The sequence below is a fragment of the Bipolaris zeicola genome (genome assembly GCF_000523435.1).
Source record: "Bipolaris zeicola 26-R-13 unplaced genomic scaffold scaffold_371, whole genome shotgun sequence".
In the NCBI taxonomy this organism is placed as follows: domain Eukaryota; kingdom Fungi; phylum Ascomycota; class Dothideomycetes; order Pleosporales; family Pleosporaceae; genus Bipolaris; species Bipolaris zeicola.
Genome location: NW_006912420.1, coordinates 1 through 15,996, shown reverse-complemented (window position 1 = coordinate 15,996; position 15,996 = coordinate 1). Strand labels below are relative to the sequence as shown.

The following is a 15,996-nucleotide window of genomic DNA, read 5'->3' as shown; positions in this document are numbered from 1 at the left end:
GAGTTAGGCTGGCAATCGCGTCGCGCAGACATGCCAGCGCGTCGGCGGCGGAGTGTCGCTTCAGATACGTTGTAGACTGTAGCAGCAGAACGAGTACTTTGAATTTGTTTAATATTAATAGAGGAGATAGCAAGCTGAATATCTGCTTCATTTGAGATTAATCNAGTAGCGCTGCGTTGAGCCATGTTGCGTTGAGATGAGAGAGGTGGGCAAAGTTGGTGGGGTGCGTCACTCGCTTGTACGCGTCACTCGCTTGTACCTAAACTACGTTATCAGAAGGCTAAAGAATTACTTCTAAACAACTAGTATTATTAGGTTTCTGGCTATAGAGATCTTGTAGAGAAAGTGCAAAGCTGAAGCAAAGCCAAAGTACCTGGCGTTCCTATCGCGACGCAGGGGTCTTTCGCTTCGCAGGGGGGGAGGTTATTTGCTGATCTCTACTAAGATATCGGGGGAGCCCAAGGATCCCCCTGCTATCACTCTGCTTATCTCTGTGAAGGGGTAAAATGGCGTTCCGCCAGAGTCCGTAAGAATAGTCTACAGCTCCACGGGTGCCACGGTGGCTCAGGTCCCATGCATCACTTCGTCCCAACATCACTCCTGCGGGGTGCTGCTGCTACCGCTCAACAAGTTCTGGAGCTCGGCCATATGCCGAAAAGTACCGTTTCTCTCTAACAGCTCGTCAAATGTGCCGTGATCGACCACCGAGCCGCCATCTAACAGGTAAATGACATCCGCTGCCCTTACCGTGTTGAGACGGTGTGCAACTGTAACAGTAGTTCTCGTTCGATTGGCTACAGTCGAGTCCAATGCTGCTTTGATGACATTTTCATTCTTCGAATCCAAAGCTGCTGTTGCCTCGTCCAGCAAAAGAAGTTTGGGTTTCCGCAGCAAAGCTCGTGCAATTGCTACACGCTGTTTCTCACCACCTGACAATGTGGAGCCATGTGTGCCAATCAACGTATCAAGGCCATTTGGTAGTGACATATAGCAGCTGTAAGCGCTGGCATCTTTGCATGCTTCCACGATCTCGGCCTCTGAGACGATGTTGTTCTCCAACCCCAATAACAGATTCTCGCGGATGGTTGTTTGGTACAGCAGCGACTCCTGAGCGACCAGAGCTAAGGCAGCTCGGTATGACTTGATATTGTATTCTCGAATATCTCTACCGTTTACAAGGATACTGCCTTGTTGCGGGTCGTAGAAGCGTTCGAGAAGCGCAATTATTGTCGACTTTCCGCAGCCTGAGGGACCCACTAAAGCGACATATTGCCCAGCTTGTATGTTCAAACTTAAGTCCTCGACGACCCACTCCGGTCTTTCAGGATAGTGGAATGATACATTTCGAAATTCAATCGACAATGGTGATAGTGACTCAAGCACTTGGCCGCTCTCACTCCAAACATTGATCTCAGGGCTCCGCATTGTCAGATCTCTCAGTGCTGTTGCAGCTTCACGCGCTTTACGCGTTTGAGGGTTATAACCTGAAAGTCTTCCACTAGACAGCTCTTGGACGCCAAGTGTCAAGGCCTTTATACATATAAAGACCTGCTGAATAGTGTACTTGTCCTTGCCTACCACTAGTTGGCCACCATACCAGATTGCAAGGGCCATGCAGAAAAATGTCAAGGAAAGGGTGCTGGCATCCACGAGTGCGTTCTTCTGCCGTCCCTTGACCAGTTTTGATCCTTGTGTTTGCACCTGCCGGACGTATCGCTCTTCTATCTTGTCTTCACATGCGAGTGAGGCAATGGTCTTCATGGCTGGTGCAGTGCAGACTTCACTAATGAACGCTGCCGGAGTCCGATACAATGCTTTCATCTGTTTTCGGAAACGGGGAAGGACACGTTTCCGGAGGATCGTCATGCCAAACACAAGTGGTATGGGGGAGGCGCATACCAATGCCAGCTTCCAGGCGCGCGTGACAGCAAGAAGAAAATACAGATACAAGCTGAAAACCCCAGTATAATTGGGACTTAGGCCTACGGCCGAGAGTCCTGGAAGACAGGCCATGTCGCCGATCATGAGTATGGTCAGCGATGCTGCGGCGTGCTTTTCGAAGTAAGACACATCCTGCCCCAGCACTAGGCGAAAGAACAGCTCGCGAGCTCGACGAACAAGTCGGGTTTGACAGATGGCAGAGGAGAGTCCAGCCACTGCATAGGTTACGAAAGTACCGCCTGCGACTGCGGTGTATGCTGCGCACCACGTATTGAGGCTCAGCCCTGGCCGGTGGAGTTCAGATACAGATCGAGAGAGCGACGCTATGCATTTCACAAAGATGAGTGCGGCAACAGGTCGAGCGGATGCCACTGCGGAGACGGCAATGAAATGCAGAATCGTATAAACCAGTTCTTTCTTCGTCATTCGTGTTATGAACTTGGCCAGTGTCCAGATACCTCGCCCCGAAGACGCATTCTGGCTCTTCCGACGACCCTTGCCCGATGGCGTTGCTTGCTGAGAGTCTACAGGGACAGGAGATCCAATACGTCTTCTACGGCGGCTTGCTCGATAAGTTTGATCGGGTTGAAGAGTCTTACTCTCGCTGGCTAGTCCTTGTGTGTTCGCAAGAGCTCTGTAAGTGCCCGTAGAATTGGCCATTAGCTCAGTATGGGTTCCTTGTTCAACAATACCACCATGGTCCATAACAACGATAACATCTGCATGTCGAATGGATTCCAGCTGGTGCGATACTACAATAGTCGTCCGTCCCTGCGCAGCGGTCATGATAGATGCCTCAACTGCACGGGCGTTTTCCGCGTCCAGGGCCGAACATGGCTCGTCGAGTAATAGGACTTTGGGCTGTCCAATAATGGCTCGTGCAATTGAGATGCGTTGGCGTTGACCCATGCTCAATGAGGCTCCTCTACGTCCAACCTGAGTATTGTACATGTCGGGGAGTTGTTCGATGAAATCGTGAGCATTTGCTAAACGGCATGCTTTTTCAACCTCCTGTTGAATGTCATGAGGGGTCCGATTATGCCATGTCTCGGGCATTCCCAAGCGAACGTTCTCAGCGATTGTTCCGTCAAATAGGAATGGCTCCTGAGAGACGAGTGCACACTGCTTTCGAAGCCAATTGACGTCGAGAGATCGTATATCGTAGCCCCCAAAGACTATCTGACCCTCACAGGGCTCGTAAAACCGCTGAATTAACCCGAGCAATGTACTCTTACCCGATCCGGACGGGCCAATAATAGCTGTAAGCTTGTTGGGCTGTATGCGGAGGCTCAAGTGTTTGAGCGCGGTCACGTTACTCCGCGAGGTATATACGTGCGTTACGTCGTGGAACTCGATTGTAAGATTTTTTCCATCACCTAGACTGGGAACGAGTTTTTGAAGTTCACAGTCAGGTCTTCTAGACTCGACATCTAGACGATCTATAAGAAGATACAGATTTCTTGCAGCCGCAGTCGCAGCCGCCGAAACTTGGACATTCGCTCCAAATCCTGAAGCACTTCTGACCCCGATGCTGAAAAGAAGCACAATTGTAACAACATCTGCCACGGTGGCCTGCCCAGAGGCAATGTACTTGTTGCCCTGCCAGAAGCCTAGCGCGATGATGAGAAAAGAAAGTCTAGGGTAAACGTTAGTCTCGTGCAGAAAGGAACGCGCAGGTCATATTCACGTCGTGTTCAACGCCCTAGATATGCCAAAGGCCCAAATTGCATGGAAGGATGCTTTTGTTATATCTCTGCCAAATCTGACATTGAAGCAGTGAACGAACTTTTCTTGGGTGCAGAACGCCATGGCGTTTTGTATGTTGGCAAATACCTCTTGCACAAAGCTCGCCGCCTCCTCTGATCGTCGTGCTGCTTGCTTCTCTAGTCTAAAGTTTTATAGTTGTCAGTTCTGAGTGTCACTAGTGCATGAGTGTCACGAACTGTTTGATAAAAGCGCGGGCCGTAGCAACGGCTATGGCGGTAGGAACCAAACCGGAAAGGAGTATTAATGACAATTTCCAATTCCTCATTAGGCCAAGAATGCAGATAGTCGCTAAGAGCGCGATGCGTGTGATGGCTTGTGGGACCCGTTCGGATATTGCGCTTTGAATTGTCTCTGTACTCTCGATCGTACGCATTGCTATCTGCAACTATGTTACAAACCGACCGGCATCATGTAAATCGACGGGACATACCTCACCAGTGCCTATCTGCTCGAAATATTCCATATCCTGGTGGAGGATGCTATGAAAGTACTTTCTGCGTATCTTGTCCGAGATGCTCTGCCCTGTGTACACAAACCCCGAATTGGAGCAGTAGGAGGTGACAAACATGATGATGCCCAGATACAAACAGAACCGGGCAGTCTGAGCCACCTCTTGGAGGAATTGAGCCTCTGACGCCTGACCAATGTGGTATTTTCGAAAGATACCTGCAACCGAGCCGGTAGCTTGCATCAGGAACGGGCGGAGCGCACCGGTTGCGACAGCGCACATAGAACAGAAAGCAACAATGATCGTGTCCCGTTTTGATGCGTATCGAAACAGGTCATGAAAGTGAAGATCACGTGCCGCGTCGGGGCGGGCTTTTTCCTGTTGTTTTTGGTGCGGTAATGATCTAAACCGTACATCCGTTAACTCGATCGTCGTATCTGTCTGTCGGCTTGAGAGTTTCATGGTAAATTGTATGTCCAAAGTTTCTGCGTCACGAAGAAATCAGCGTGAGTTTTGGAAACAATTGGCAATCATACACAAAAGATCAGCGGGCAGATCGCTGCCCGGGTATGGAGCAATAGTTCTCGTGGCTGCAACAGGAACTGGCATGTTCCGTGCGTAAATAACTCATCTTTTAACATTTCTCCGTATTACGTGTAGTCGTTTCCCTAACCTTGACGTAGCCACCTGCCAGGAACACATGAAATTCTCCGATTGGCCATAATTTGACAAGGCCGCTTCAAAGGTGAAACTTAACTTACGGGCACGCACCTGAAAGAAAAGAGCCGACCGCACGGGCGCCCAACTCACCAAAACATCATCAACTAACTATGTAACTATGAAACTCCGTAACCCAATAACAATATTATTCTTTTGAAGGCTTACACTTCCCTTACTTACTTATTCATGGTGAAACTTATTTAAGAAATGAAGAATAATTAGAACTACGCGCATACAGAGTATTTTCGCAAGGGGTTTCTGCGAAGCACTTTCACAGTGACCGCCTTTCCGTCAGGTAAGCGTCAGGGTACCATGCAGAAGTCTTTCGATTGTGATAAGCAGCCACCATGCTCTGTGCCTCAATAAATCTTTTCATCACATATCCTTGTATGCATGTCATCGTTCATTTCCTATATCTCACGCAGCCTCTTGTCAGGACATCCGCCGTTCTCCGGTTCGGCATGACTGCTTCGAAGTGAACTGAGTTCACACGGCTGAGAAAGTCCGTGACGATATCCTTAAACGTTGCCTCAGACATGTGCTGCAAGTACTACTTTCATCGACACTGGACCATTTTTGTCGCATTGCAGCAACCATGAAGCGACAATGCATGCTGTACTTCCCTGCAACTTCTCAAGACGGGCTTTCACGACTTTACAAACTGCAGCATGCCTCGAAGTCGAATCATATGTTGAAAAAATTTCTTCAATCAGTGCACCGGACGCTGCGAAAAGATGTGACGGAGTTTGTGTACCCCTCGGAGAGAGCAAGGTTGGGAGACTGCGACATCGACTTGTTCTTGCTTGCCAAACAACAGCAACGTCACCCATACGGCCCCATACAAATGATTTTGACTCTCAGCATTCAATTGGCCGAACTTGTGCTTCGGATGACCTCCGACGAGATCGATGGCGTGTTGGCCGCCGGAGCGGGTATCGGGCTGCTGAGCGGAGCCCTATCCGCCGTAGTTCATGATTCATGGGACGTTGTGCAGCTGTCACAATACATTGTCAGTCTAGCCTTCAGATTTGGTATCGAATTGGAGCGTCGAGGCCGCAATATCGACTGTTCAGAGTCCGCTTGGGAACCCCATGTCATGGTGATAGAATCCTTGAGCCAACTCGAGTCCGAACTCAACCGTGTCAACCTCGCCACTCCGGTACATTTGCGCGCGTACGCCGGCATCATTTCTGTATCCAATAAGACAGCAACTCTGTTCGGGCCGCCAAGTACTCTCGCCAAGTTTAAGGACCCAGATGAGCTCAAGTCAACTTGCTTATACGGTCCCGCCACTATGTTCGCCCCACACCTGCAACCACTCGACGTTGTGGCAATACTACAATCTATCCCTACGTCGAACTGCACAAGATCGATCCTTCGACCGGTAGTCTCCCCTACCGACGGCAAACCCTACGAAGCCAGTAATTTCCAAGACCTGTTGATCCAAGTACTCAACGATATTGCAGGTCGTCGTGTTGATATGGACTGTCTGACAGCAGGCATAGTTGCGCAAAGAGGAGCAGAGTCTGCTGATCTGGTTCTATTTGGAAGTGATCCAGATGCACGCGAAGTAGCCAACGCGGTATCGCTGATTGGCCTCCCCATTCAAACAGTCAATAGGACGCATATCAGCAGCCTCAACCAGCCCACTGACGATGCAGTCGCCGTGATTGGCATGGCTGGTCGTTTTCCCGAGAGTGACAATGTCGAGGAGCTTTGGTCACTGCTAGAGAGTGGAACATCGACGGCGAAGAAAATCCCTCCTTCCCGATTCTTGCCGAACGAGGAGACGGCCTGGGATTATACTGGTCACTTCATCAAACGCCCTGGCGTATTTGATCATGCCCTGTTTGCCATTAGCCCTGTTGAGGCTATGCAGATGGACCCCATACAACGAATGGCATTGCTGACTACCTACGAGGCCCTAGAAATGGCTGGCTACTCTGGTTGTGACGCAGAATTTGGGCCGGATCCATCGCGCGTAGCAGTCTTCTTTGGTCAGACTACAGACGACTGGAAGTCCATCAATCAGCAGCGAGGCATCGATATGCACTACTTGCCTGGGTTAAACCGCAGTTTCACTCCAGGACGCATTAGCCGGTATTTTGGATGGAGCGGCGGCTTTTATAGTATTGACACTGGCTGCTCCTCCAGTGCTACATGTCTATGCTTGGCCCGCGATGCTCTCTTATCGGGTCAGATTGACATGGCTATAGTAGGTGGAGGTAACCTGCTCAACACACCCGAGTGGTACCAGGGTTTGGGCAAAGGAGGATTTCTTTCCGCGACTGGGGCTTGCAAGACTTTTGCGGAAAGCGCTGATGGATACTGTCGAGGCGAAGCTGTCGGTGTCGTTGTCCTCAAACGGCAGGAGGATGCGCTCCGAGCCAAAGACAATATTCTCGCATCGATCACCAGTGCCTCACGAAACGCGAATGCGCGTACAAGCGCATCATTGACGGCACCTTCACAGAAGGCGCAAGAAGTTCTTTACGGGCATGTACTACGAGAGACTGGCATCTGCCCGTCCGAAGTCGATTACGTCGAGATGCATGGGACCGGGACGCAGTTGGGAGATAGTATCGAAATGGCAGCTGTAGCAAATGTCCTTGCAGAGGGCCACGACCCTCAGCATCCTCTCATTGTAGGCGCGGTCAAGGCTAGTATTGGTCACTCTGAAGCAGCCGCAGGTGTCGTTTCACTCATCAAGGCTGTGCTGGTGCTTCAGAAAAATAAGGTACCACCCCAACCTGGCTGGCCTTTTGCTTTGAATGCAAAGTTCCACGACATACTTGGACAGAGGATCGCTATTGCGAACGGCCAAGACTTTTCACGAAATCGCCGCACTCTTATCGTCAACTCGTTTGATGCAGCCGGGGGGAATGTATCCATGGTTGTGCAAGATGCACTCCCATCTTCATATCGAGCTTTCTGCAACAACTCTGCCGCTCCGCGGACGCCGTCACACCAAGTGGTTGTCATATCTGGGCACTCGAAGACCTCTTTCGAGAATTTCCAAGCCCGTCTCCTTGACAAATTAGCCAGTCAATCCAACATCGACTTGCCAAGCTTGGCCTATTCGACGACCGCTCGACGGATGCCTAAAAAATATCGCCGATCTTTGGTGGTTGCTTCGATTGCGGAGCTTGCAGAGAAACTATCTGCGCCCTGTTGTCTCCATTCGCCGATCGACCGCGTCCAGCCAAATATGCTCTTCACGTTTACTGGACAAGGTGCACAATATGCTGGTATGGGTGCAACCCTTTACCAAACATTGCCATACTTTCGTCAGCTACTGGATTCCTATGAGCAACATTGCCAAAGTTATGGACTCGGCTTCTTGAACCTCATTACTCAGGCCGAGGATGCCACTTTAGCGAGCGGTCAGTTCCAAGTGGCCATCGCAGCTCTAGAAATGGCATTGGCATCATATTTAATGTCACTCGGACTTCAACCCGACTTCGTCATAGGCCATAGCATTGGTGAATATGCCGCTCTATTTGTCGCGGGTGTTCTATCGGCATACGATGTTCTCTGGTTACTCCACCACCGCGCACGTCTACTCGAGCAGACAAACGAGGCTGGCACCCATGGTATGCTTTCTGTCAATTTGCCGGCATTGACGATACAGAAGCAATGGGGTGAAGAGTGCGAGATCTCGTGCTATAACACTCCAAATCTCACTGTCGTCAGTGCTCCGATGGCTCACATTCTGGATCTGGAAGCAAAGATGAAGAACAGCGGGACTCGAGTCTCTCGGTTGAATGTAGACTTTGCTTTCCATTCCAGCAAGATGGATCCTATTTGTGCCTCATTTAGCGCGTTGGCGGAGCAGGTGTCTTTCCAACCCCCCAGGATACCCGTGGCGTCCACCGTTCTCGGGAGGATTGTTAATCCGGGCGAAGCTATTTTTGATGCCTGTTACCTAGCGCGTCATACAAGGCAAGCAGTTGAGTTCGTTGCAGCAACCCAGGCCTGCGAGGACAACGGCCTGATCACAGATGACACCGTCATTGTCGAGATCGGCCCGCATCCGACCAGCATCGGACTATTGCAAGCCAGCCTCCGAGCGGCAAGACCAACAGCTGTCGCAACTCTCCAGCGCGGAAAGATCGACTGGTATGGCATTTCTACTTGTCTCGCAGTCGCTCATGATGCTGGGAAGAAGGTAGCGTGGAACGAATTTCACAAGCCCTATTTAGCTCATCTTGAGCCTCTCAGTTTACCGCAAACCTCATTCGATTACCGAGAGTTTTGGGAGCCGTTTCGCAAGACTAGCCCACAACCTACAACGGCGTCGTCGACGAATTTATTATCATCCACTCTTCATCGGTTGCACTCCTTGTCAGATGAAGGGTCCCAAACCTTAGCGGTGTTCTACTCGAGTCTTTCCGAAGCAGGTCTATTCGAGGGTATTAATGGTCATGTGGTCGACGGAAGTAGAATCTGTCCTGCAAGCGTGTTCATGGACATAATGATGTCAGCCGCTACATATCTAATGCATGGGAATTTGACCAAATCGGTAACGGGCATAGAATTGACTGAGCTCAACATGACCAGCCCATTGGCCATGGAACCCCAAGACAAGCACCAGCAAATCCGCATTGAAGCAAGGCTTGACAGGGGGAGTAAACAAGTCTCTGTGAATATTCTCGCAGCCGAAGGCGACGCTCCTCTGACTTATGCCACTGGTCAGATAGCGGCTGCGACAGCAGGAGAGCGGCAAGAATGGTCCACGGAATGGACCAAGATCTGGCGCCTCGTAGAGTACCGGTCCCGCGAGATTGAATCGATGGCATTCTCGGAGAAGTGCATGTTGAATCAGAAATTGTTCTACCACATGTTTGCTGAGATTGTCAACTATGGCAATTCATACAGAACAATTCGAGAGGCTTCGATAGCAGGACACTTCTGTGACGCTGTTGCGACATTTCAGTTCGAGAGCTGTCCTACCGACGCGTATGCATGCAATCCATTCATGGTTGACAGTATGGTTCATTTGGTGGGTTTCTTGCTTAATGCCAAACCAAGCAAACAAAGACATTTGGTGTATATATCAAATCACATCAAGAGCTTGCGATTGCATGGGGAATTGTCACCCAACCGAGAATACCGAATATACGCCTCCATCAGAGAGTATATCGAGGGTGGCATCTTTATATGCGATGCGTATGTTTTTGACGATCCTTCTATGTTACTCTTGTCATGCGAAGGAATTCGGTTTCAGCATGTAGACAGGGCCTTATTTAAGGCACTCACAACGCGAGTCCCGAGTCAATCAAACGACCCGGAAGTAGCGGCCAGAGACAGTGGATATTGTTCCTCGAACTCACTTACACGATCACCCAACTCGAACTCATGCAAAGACGAGAACCCCATTGACATCATCCACTCGACCATCTCGGCCGCGACTGGACTGTCTGTTCGAGAGATTCATGGAGGAAAGACTTTTGGAGACCTTGGAATCGATTCTCAGCTAAGTATATCTATCATGGCCAGTTTGAAGAGAACTACCGGCATCGAGCTTGCTGCATCCCTCTTTGCGCCCACATCGAGCATCCTTGATGTGCAGCGAGAGCTGGAAGTCTTGCTCCCAACTTTGGCATCTGCAACAGAAAGAGTACGCGAAGAGAATAAAGATGTGCAAGCTTCCTCCCTGGAACTTGACAATATTCAAAATGTCTCCAACTGTGCCGTACTCTTGCGTATCGTGGCGTGCGCGCTCGGTATTGAGACGGACGAGTTGCACGATTCCAGCACGTGGCAATCTCTTGGCCTAGACTCCATGCAAAGTATTCAAATTCTCTCAGTTTTTCGAAAGCAGACTGGTATCGAGCTCCCCGCAGCCTTTTTCTTCGAGCATCCGAAAGTCGGCGATGTCCGCCGACAACTGGGATCATGCGAAGACAAAGAGCAACAGTCATCACCGTCATGTCTGCCAGACCCAGCGCCACTCACCCAGGAGGATAGTGGTCCAACCTCTCGAGCGATTCTTCTCCAAGGCTCTGCGCAATCGCAAGACCCCCCTCTGTTTCTTCTAACAGATGGATCGGGTACGGTTGAGGCCTACGTTCATCTCGACAAGCTACCCAATGGACGTCGGACCTATGGTCTAGAATCACCATTCGTTAACAATCCGCTCGACTATACTATGACTATCTCACAAGTGGCTAAAGTGTTTATCAAAACAATCCGTTCTATTCAGCCTCACGGGCCATATTTCGTCGGTGGATGGTCTGTAGGCGGCAAGTATGCCTACGAGGTATCGCGACAGCTCTCACTCGCAAATGAGGAGATTGCTCTCCTGCTCATCATAGACACAAGACCACCCCGACCACGCCCACTCAATATCGTCGTCGGTTTTGGCACTCTCGATGACATCGGAATGACAACGGCTCGCGGAAAGAATTTGGCAGACGATTTTACAGAGCGCGAACGCGACCATTTGTACGCCTCCTGTCGTGTCCAATCTCGTGAACAGACGCGGGCCTTCGCAGAAGATCAGAGCCACCCGTGGATCTGTGCCATATGCTGGGCAACCAAAGGTCTGAACGAACAACCGGATCCCAACCGCCATCGGCTAGAGGTCACACGTAAAGCAGCTATGGGTAACGTTGAGCAGGAAGAAGAAGCAGTTGCCAAAGGCGGTATCGATGCATTACGAATGATATACAAAAGCTGGCTCTTCGGCAAGAGAGAAGACTTTGGCACAAATGGGTGGGAAAGGTGGGTGGGCAGCCGAGCTGGTATAGTTGTGGAGACAGTCGAAGCCGACCATTTCAGTATGGTAGCTCGACCTGACGTTGCTCAGCTAAGTCGGATCATTATCCGATTAATCACTAAGGCTGCTGCGAAATATATGAAGAATTAGAGTAGAAGAATGTAGAAAAGAAGCTTAGTACGAGAGAAGTTTGCTAGAAGTCTATGGTATCGAGTTACCTTCTTTGTCCGGGAAAGCGCGGAACGAAGGGTGATGCAATCGCACTGGCCAGTTTGGGTCTTGTGGGACATCTATAATCGAGTGTAATTAGCCCATATAGCGTTCGATGCACATCCTCTATAGGAACACGTAGTAGCTGAGCTAGTGAAGAAGTAGAAAGCGGCGATTGTAGAAGCACAATCGCCCCAAGTGTCTCTCTAATTAGCGTGTACCATCTCTTCCTTTCCTGCTTCCTGTATCTGCGAACAGGGCTCCTAAGCACTGTAAGGTATATGCTGTCTAACCGCTGTTCGGGCAGAATCTTGAAGTGCTCGTCTGTGCCAGAGTCGCTACATGAGCTGTTATTTGCCGAGCTGCTGTCTATAGAGGAGCTGTCCTTAAGAACAGCACGCAGTCGGCTAGTAACGAATTGTCCACCTTCCCGAACGAAGCGACATGCAGTGGCAGCCCAGATAAACAAACCGCATGCACTCTGCACTAACCGTCTAATAGTCTCTACACCTGGCCAGTCGTCCGCCTGACAACATTCTCCTGCGATGATCCTGAGGTGGTACTCAAGAAAGAGCCCTATATCGTGGTCAACGATTGACGGCGAGATGTTGTGCAGGATAACGTCCTTGTGCTCCGAGTCCGCTATCGTCTGAAACCCGTGCCGGATCGGCACCTCTAGCCTGCTTGTCAGCAACACCCGCAGCCGGGCGCCTGTCAATGACGACCGCACCTCAGCCAGCAGCTGCACGATAATGCGGATGTTGCTGTCGTTGTTACACTCGTTGAGCGCATTGACGACTATAATGTATGTTCCTTACCCTGCTTCTGGCTCGTGCAGCTTCGACAGCGGGCAGAGAACAAGGTGCTGCCACTGGTCACGCAGAGACTGGCTAGCAATGTCGCGCTCTACAACTGCGTCGCTGATGCACCGCTTTAATACCGGCACGTTGCGCGCAAGCTGCACCGCAAGGCTCGTCACGAACCTACCTGCGTGGCCGACGTCGCCGCCGCCGCCGCGCGAGAAGAAGAAGCTGGCTGCCAGACGCTGCTTGTCGTAGTAGCTGCGCGCCACCGTCCGCGCGATCGTCGACTTGCCTGTGCCTGCCAGGCCGCTCAGCCAGAAGATGCACCGCTCGTCTTGCCCATCCGCCCAGCTATATATCTCTTGTAGTAGATCGACGCGCGTGTCAGGGAGGCATGTAGGCTCGTGCTGCTTAGCGTACGAGTTGAAGGGCGCATCTTCGGCGCGCGGGAGACGGTCGAATATGTTCTCAAGTCCTGTTTAACGTGTCTGCTTAGCGCGTGCAATGTCTACTGGACGGCTTGACGGTCCTCGGACGGTCCCGCGACGTACCAATGTGGATAGAGCCGTTGATATTATTAGCTTGGACGCTCTTGTATGCGTTGCCGAACGCTATGTTGGATGTCGTAGAGGCGGCCATGGCATCTCTATAGAAGAGCATGCATGATTAGTGGTGTGTCTACCGTGATAGAGTCTACAGTAATAGTCTGCTGTAATGGTCTGCGGCACAGCACCTCCTCGGACTCAGCCTGGCGGCTATGCAGTCTGCAGCCTGACGACTTCGAGCAGCCACTTGTGGGGTCCAAGGCTGGAGCGAAGCACACGCATGCGCTTGGTTGCTTGTCTGTTTGAAAATACTCTTGCGATAAATACACATTGCTACTAGTTAGTTATCTAGATACTTCGAAAACAGGCGTCAGTGGAGAATAGTGCAGTGTCACGCGTGCGTTCAAGCTCGAGCGAGTCATGCTTGGTTCTAGCTTCACGCCTAAGCTATGTTGACAGTGTAAAGGACTGAGGTCAGCGCTTACAGAATACCACTATTATTAGTCTGCTTTTGGTATCTACATACGACTCGTAGGTAGCGCGCTCCAGTGTTGCACTACTCTTTAAACCTACACTACAACTCCCCCAGATGATATATTGCAGCGTGATGCTCGGGATAGACTCCTTATATATATTTAAATAGTATGACAGACTCTTAGATATATGCACAAGACATCTAGCGCATCCGAGGCTGACCGAGCCAGGGTTGCTACACATGCCAGTAGCGAATTGTGGTATTGCTGGCCACGAAAGCATTTCTTTGCAAAGGGGCGAAGCGCAGGGGATATTAAGAAATCAAAGTCTCTATCCCGAGATTATGTACGCTCCTGAACTGTGGCTGCGTTTATTGTGGGTAAGAGTATGGCTGGCATGCCGGCACACAGGGTTTTCCGCCACACGTGGAGGGATAGTAGAGGCTTTGCAGAGAGGGAGCGTGCGGTGACGATGAGTAGAGCTAGAACGTTTAGGGTAAGGCTAAGCTAAGCAAGACAGGGGTGAGCGTAGGATCGAAACTGGCCGTCGTGCGCAAAGCGGAAACTGCAAGTGCATGAGAGTGTAGCGATTGCGGCTTCAACCCTTGCGCGTAGCTGCGTAGCAAACCTTAGCAGCCCCACATTTCGTATATAGCTTAGCAGAAAGTCAGCTGCAGAATAATCAATGTGATTGGTCAACCCATAATCTTCTGATGACTGGGCATGTGCTGTGGATTACGTCCATTCCAAAAAGTAGAATTCTCGCTGTTGTGTTTTTCTCGTATTGGGAACTGGCGTATGAACGAATGTGCACAAATATAACGCTTGCACAAATGCGGGGTAGCGCGTGTAGCGCACAGCAAGGCGAAAGTGGCGGAATGAATAGAGTTGGTAGATCGATAGCAGCACCTACTCGCCTCATCAAAGTTAGATCTTGCAACATCATAAGCGCCTGTGGCACGTTCAAATTCTACTCTCAAAAGCACTCAGGACCATGCAATAGTCAACAACTTATACGCACCCCAAGTCCGAAGTCCTTATCAATAGTATCAAAAGCCACAGCGCTAATCCAACCAATCAGCTATTGTAAATCGTCATAGCTATCAGCTATGCGGGTTTATGATGTACTCAACAACCCCGCCTCTCTTCCTCTTCAGCCCTCGTTAAATGTTCAGTCTAGCATCAGTAACACGCCAACACCTCTCACGTGCGTCGCGCTCTTGTCCTCAATAGCAGACCCTTTAAGTGCTACGGCGTTAGTGGTAGCTCTCGTTACAGTCACAGTTCAGTCAGTTAAGTCGCTCTACGAAACTGTCTCACGCTTTAAAGGACGAGATAAGACCTTGCAGAGGCTGCAAGATAAGCTCTAAGGAATCATCAGCGTTTTGGATTCCTTGAAGGAGGTAGCTCATGCAGAAGCATCTATATCTACACTTCTCTAGGAGCCTATCGACCGATATAGCGAAGTGTGCCAAGAATTCAAGCAATCGATGAAATCTTTTAACCAGAAGAATAAAGCTAGCTTTCGCGATTAGGCTAAGTTAGAATTCATAAGAGGGGATATAAACGAGTTCATTAACACGATATCTAGATACAAATCCACGATTGCGGTTAGTCTAGGCACAATCACTATATATGTCAGTATTTCAGTTCCCGAACTCCGCTAACAACAATACCAGACGTGCTGCTAAAGTCTCTCAGCAGGCGCTAGGTAAGTATAATAAGATAATACGAGACACAGTATATAAACTCAATGTTCACCTATAGCGAGTCGACGAGAAATTGCAGCGCTACCCAGACTCGAACATCTCCACCATAAATATTAACCTCGACGACGAAAAAGAAGTCACGCAGACATGTCTCCGTATCTGCGAAGATGCGAAAGAGTTTCTTGAATCCCTAAATTAGAAATCAACTATATTATAAGACGGGCAAAACGACACTAGAAACAGTAAGCAGCAGAGCTTCGAAGCACAGGTGCTCACTCGCCAAGCTCTTAACAAAAATCGGGACAGCTTCGCAAGCATTATAGGCCATCTCCAAGATTAGCTATAGTCTTTAGTTCTCAGAAATGATTCAAGAAGTGATAAGGAAAGAAGGCGCCTATTAGAAGACATTAATGCATCTAAGTAGTGCTTAGAAGTTTGCAAAATTGCAACCGAAGCTTCGTCTCAAAAAATATACAAGATTAGGGAGGTCATTGCTAACGGCGACAGCGATCAAGTAGTGGCAAATACTCTAGCTGATCTATTATTATTATTCCATTATAGTCCTGTATCAGCCGTTGGCTATGTAGGACTTTGGCCAAAGGCCGTTCTATCTGACTAGTTACAATTTGGTACGTTGTGCTGTATTGCGTGACTATGGT

General features: G+C 49.8%; 4 protein-coding genes across 4 annotated transcripts; 2 read left to right on the top strand and 2 right to left on the bottom strand.

Annotated features, from left to right (window-relative positions):
• Positions 1-594: 594 nt before the first annotated feature.
• COCCADRAFT_111360 (uncharacterized protein) lies at positions 595-4,618 on the bottom strand (the record flags this gene model as incomplete). Its single annotated transcript, XM_007719941.1, has 4 exons — positions 595-3,577; positions 3,629-3,829; positions 3,885-4,083; positions 4,135-4,618. The coding sequence occupies 4 exons, from the start codon at positions 4,616-4,618 to the stop codon at positions 595-597; spliced, it is 3,867 nt and encodes a 1,288-aa protein (XP_007718131.1).
• An 853-nt stretch (positions 4,619-5,471) lies between these two features.
• Positions 5,472-11,747, top strand: COCCADRAFT_9869 (uncharacterized protein; the record flags this gene model as incomplete). The annotated part of the gene is made up of 1 exon (XM_007719940.1): positions 5,472-11,747. One exon carries the CDS (start codon positions 5,472-5,474, stop codon positions 11,745-11,747), a length of 6,276 nt encoding a protein of 2,091 aa, XP_007718130.1.
• A 51-nt stretch (positions 11,748-11,798) lies between these two features.
• On the bottom strand, positions 11,799-13,249 carry COCCADRAFT_9868 (uncharacterized protein; the record flags this gene model as incomplete). Its single annotated transcript, XM_007719939.1, has 4 exons — positions 11,799-11,887; positions 11,946-12,571; positions 12,626-13,085; positions 13,162-13,249. The coding sequence occupies 4 exons, from the start codon at positions 13,247-13,249 to the stop codon at positions 11,799-11,801; spliced, it is 1,263 nt and encodes a 420-aa protein (XP_007718129.1).
• Positions 13,250-14,263: 1,014 nt separating this feature from the next.
• On the top strand, positions 14,264-14,728 carry COCCADRAFT_111363 (uncharacterized protein; the record flags this gene model as incomplete). The annotated part of the gene is made up of 1 exon (XM_007719938.1): positions 14,264-14,728. A coding segment is annotated over one exon (465 nt), but the record flags the coding sequence as incomplete, so codon positions are not given.
• Positions 14,729-15,996: the final 1,268 nt, after the last annotated feature.